Source organism: Nicotiana tabacum, chromosome 11 (assembly GCF_000715075.1).
Source record: "Nicotiana tabacum cultivar K326 chromosome 11, ASM71507v2, whole genome shotgun sequence".
NCBI classification, from domain to species: domain Eukaryota; kingdom Viridiplantae; phylum Streptophyta; class Magnoliopsida; order Solanales; family Solanaceae; genus Nicotiana; species Nicotiana tabacum.
The window spans coordinates 64,860,270-64,864,687 of NC_134090.1; the positions used below are offsets into that span (position 1 = coordinate 64,860,270).

Consider the following 4,418-nt stretch of genomic DNA (forward strand, 5'->3'; position numbering starts at 1 on the left):
ACATCCATTTGGTGTAACTCTAAATCATAATGAGCCACCAAAGCCATAATAATTCTTAACGAGTCTTTCTTTGAGACCGGTGAAAAGGACTCTTTATAATCAATGCCTCCTTTCTGAGTATAACCCTTGGCAACAAGTCTGGCTTTGTATCTCTCAATATTGCCATTTGAATCACGCTTGGTCTTAAAGATCCATTTACACCCGATTCTTTTAGAACTTTCTGGCAATTCAACGAGATCCAAACTTTATTGTATTCCATGGATTTTAACTATTCCATCATGGCATCAATCCATTTTTCAGACTCGTTACTTTCTATGGCTTGTGAAAATGAAACCGGATCCTTATTAAGACCAATGTCAAAATCTGATTCTTGCAAATAAACCACGTAATTATCCGAAATAGCTGATTTTCTAACTCTTTGAGATTTTCTTAATGGCACTTCTTGTGGTTCATTTGTGTCAGATATTTGTGAGTTAGTTTCTTCATGAAGTGTTTCATCCAAATGTTGCTTGGTGTTGTCAAAGTGTTCTTCAACAACTGGAACAATATTTGGTATTTGTGTGGAAGTAGGCACATTTTTGGGTAATAAAATATTGACCCTCACCTCTTTAATTTCCGCACTTTGGTTTTCAACACTCCCACTAACCTCACCATTCTCAATGAATGTTGCATTACCGGTTTCAACAATTCTCGAACTATGGTTTGGACAGTAAAATACATACCCTTTGGATTTCTCTGGGTAACCAATAAAGTAACCACTTACTGTTTGAGAATCTAATTTCTTTTCTTGTGGATTATAGACTCTAGCTTCCGTTGGGCAACCCCGAACATACAGGTGCTTTAAACTAGGTTTCCTTCCTGTCCATAGTTCAAACGGGGTCTTTGGAACTGCCTTACTAGGAACCCTGTTTAATAAATATATAGCAGTTTTAAGAGCATACGTCCACAATGATTTGGGTAATGAGGAATTACTTATCAATCTCCGAACCATATCTATAAGTGTTCGATTACGCCTTTCTGCAACACCATTTTGTTGAGGTGTTCCTGACACAGTATATTGTGCACATATGCCACGTTCCTCGAGGAACTTCGCAAATGGACCTGGACATTGTCCTGACTCATTATATTTTCCATAATATTCACCACCTCTATCTGACCTAATGATTTTCACCTTTTTATCTAATTGCCTTTCAACCTCAGTAACAAACACCTTGAGAGCATCTGCTGCTTGAGATTTTTCTTTCAGCAAATAGATATATCCATAACGTGAAAAATCATCGATAAAAGTGATAAAATATTTCTCTCCACCAAAAGATGGAACATCAAAGGGTCCACAAATATCGGTGTGTATAATTTCAAGAAGCTGGATGCTTCTTGTGGCACCTGTCTTACTATGCTTGGTTTGCTTTCCCTTAATGCAATCCGAACATAGAGTAAGATCAGTACAATTTAGATTCGGAAGAATCTCATTCTTTACTAATATTTCTAACCTTTCTTTGGATATATGACCCAAACGTCTATGCCGCAAGTAAGCAAAACTTTCATCTAGTGAACTACGTTTAATTCCAACATTATGTTGAACAATAAGAAGGGTTTCAGAAAAACCAATATCGAGTTTCAATTTATATAAATCATCACTAAGAAAACCAGAACCATAAAAAATAAAACCAGAACCATAAAAAATAGTATTTTTATATAAATTGAAACATCCATTTCCAAACTTTAAATCAAATCCAGAAATATCAAGTCTTGAAAGAGAAATCAAATTCCTAGAAACTGAAGGTACATAAAGAGTCTGTAATAGATCAAGGTGACTTCCAATCTCCATGATCAAACGATAAGTCTCTATGCCTTCAATTAGAGCCTTCATACGATTTCCCATGAACAAGAAATCCTTATTTGGATTTGTAGTTTGGATCGTAAGGAATCCCTTCAGCGTAGTAGATACATGAGCAATTGCACCAGAATCAAGCCACCAAATATTATTAGGAACTTCTACTAAAATTGATTCGAAACATACAAAAGCACTAATTGTACCTTTCTTTTCGAACCAAGCTTTACGTTTCAAGCAATCTTTCTGATAGTGTCCTTCCTTGTTACATAAATGACACATATCTGTCTTATGTTCCTTGTTAGCATCCTGTTGAGCTTTAGCAGGTGCTTTCTTCTTCTTGAACTTGTTGGCCTTCACTTTAAGTCCTTTACCAGCTCCTTAACCTATGAGGTTAATTGAATGACTCCCTTGTTTCTTAAGTATTGACTCCTCCTGAGTAAGCATACTGGACAATTCACTAACATTCCACTTATCCTTAATAGTGTTATAGTTAATTTGAAAAGGTCCATACTTAGGAGGTAACGAGTTCAGAATAAACTGAACCAAGAAGGAGTCATCCACTTTCATCCCCAAGGTCTGAAGTCTTGCTGCAATGTTAGTCATCTCGATGATATGGTTTTGCATACTACTCGACCCATCAAACTTCATGGTCGTGAGTTCAGCCATTAGTGTATCAGCGAGAGACTTATCTGTTGAACGAAAACGTTCTTCCACAAACTTCAGGTATTCCCTGGCACTTTCTGTTTGTGGAATAATACTCTTAATGTTGTTAGCAATATTCATTCGCATAAACATAAGGCTTAGCCTGTTAGAGCGTTCCCATGCTTTACGGAAAGACTTCTCATCCGCACTGCTCGAATCAGTAATGGCAGCGGGCTTATCATTCAGCAGAGCCAAGTCAAGATCCATCACACCTAAGTGGAACTGGACTTGTTCACGCCATTCAGAGAAGTTCAATTCGTTGAACACAGTAACAGACGAAGCAAGCGAATGAAAAGGAATAGCTGCAAAATAGATAATACATGCTCACAAATTAATATGGATTCAACAAAACAGTTAAAGCATATTGCAATTCTCCTTTGGGTAAATACTACGATACACTATCATAATTTAAGTGTCATTTAGTCTTTAATAGATAATTAAATATTCTTAACCAAATATATATGCCATTTTTGGACAAACAATATATATTTGACTAAGAATATTAATTTACCTCATCATATTCACTTTTCATAGAACAATTGATTCACCTTTGGGTAAATCCTTAAGTTCTAGCAATAGTAAAAATTAATTTATCCACTAATTTTTAAATATAGGCATTTCATTAATTTCATGGATAAACTATAATTTTATGTATGCATATTTTCATAAACAAACTAGTTTGGCCACTTTGGTGACTAACAAACTATATAACATAAGTGCACACACAAAATAGAGATCATAAGATTTTATGCATGTGAATACTTTAAACAATCTAGTTTGGTCACTTTGGTGACTAACAAACTATATACACATTAATCACATACATAAAATAAACAATAACTGACGTTTAAAAATTACTTTTAAAAAACTAAAACAATTCATTATGGGCTTAGAAACATGAGACAAAATATCTACTTCAAAAGTCACGTTACTTTACTGGTGAGATTGTGGAGTCATTTAATCCCACAGGTTTAGATTCCAGTACAAACATTAGTTGTTGTTTAAAACTAATATAAGGATCACAACACAGTGATACATTACGTGGGATTTATGTGCAAAGTTTGTACATTCCAGGGACTTTAGCAAAGAAACCTCATTGCTTTAATGGTCAAACAACAAAGAAGCATTACAGAATCCTATAGACTTCGTTCATTAATTCATTGTCGGCGCCGCTTTTAAGAGCTTAGACTTTTTCATACAACCCTACTTTATTATATTAGTAAAAAATACTAAATTCAATACACACGTTGAAATAAAAGGAAACAGTGAAAGAACATTAATTGATCAGATCTTTAAGCATGCTTAAGTTTACACAAAATTCAACACAAAACTTGATAAATCAATAGGTTAAACAATTCGTTCTGTTATTGCCATGCATCGAACTTTACCAAGAAGAATTATCTTATACGAAACTCGTAAGAGTGATTCTCGATAATTAGTCTGAATAGATTTCATAATGAAGATTATTAGTTCAAACAATCCAGGCTCGTAATACCACATGTAAACATAAACTTTAATTGCATATCAGGATCTTGAACATGATAATCTTACATATAATCGTCATAGAAAACATACCTGAAACGGAATCCATTATCTTGAAGCGGAAGCATTAATTGAAATTGGTTTCTCGCCCCTTGCCCTAACTTTCGTTACTGCCTTCTTTAGTGATGGAAGAGAGAATAAAATACGGTAATCCTAATGGGTGGGGAGAGGACCAATTTATAGAGGTTCTTATTTAATTCGGTACGTCCATCAAGTAACCGATCGGACAGATGAGATTTGCTCATTAATTAAATATTAATTATGGGCTTAATCTTATTGGGCCACCAATAAATTAACGCAAGAAAATCTTACACTATGCGGTCGTTAATCTACAATTCTT

At 34.6% G+C, this 4,418-nt stretch overlaps 1 protein-coding gene across 1 annotated transcript; it reads right to left on the reverse strand.

Annotated features, from left to right (window-relative positions):
* Positions 1–268: 268 nt before the first annotated feature.
* Positions 269–4,127, reverse strand: LOC107807206 (uncharacterized). The gene is made up of 4 exons (XM_075224259.1): positions 4,112–4,127; positions 2,281–2,838; positions 2,052–2,199; positions 269–1,637 (listed from the first exon to the last, which is right to left on the reverse strand). Exons 1-4 carry the CDS (start codon positions 4,125–4,127, stop codon positions 269–271), a joined length of 2,091 nt encoding a protein of 696 aa, XP_075080360.1.
* Positions 4,128–4,418: the final 291 nt, after the last annotated feature.

Bases quoted from the DNA above. Each gene is read 5' to 3' on its own strand.
- LOC107807206 (XM_075224259.1), bottom strand. The intron at 2,200-2,280 runs GTATGCTTACTC...GAGCTGGTAAAG, and splicing joins GAATGTTAGTGAATTGTCCA to GACTTAAAGTGAAGGCCAAC. The intron at 1,638-2,051 runs GTTCGAAAAGAA...TGGTTTTCTTAG, and splicing joins TGCTTGAAACGTAAAGCTTG to TGATGATTTATATAAATTGA.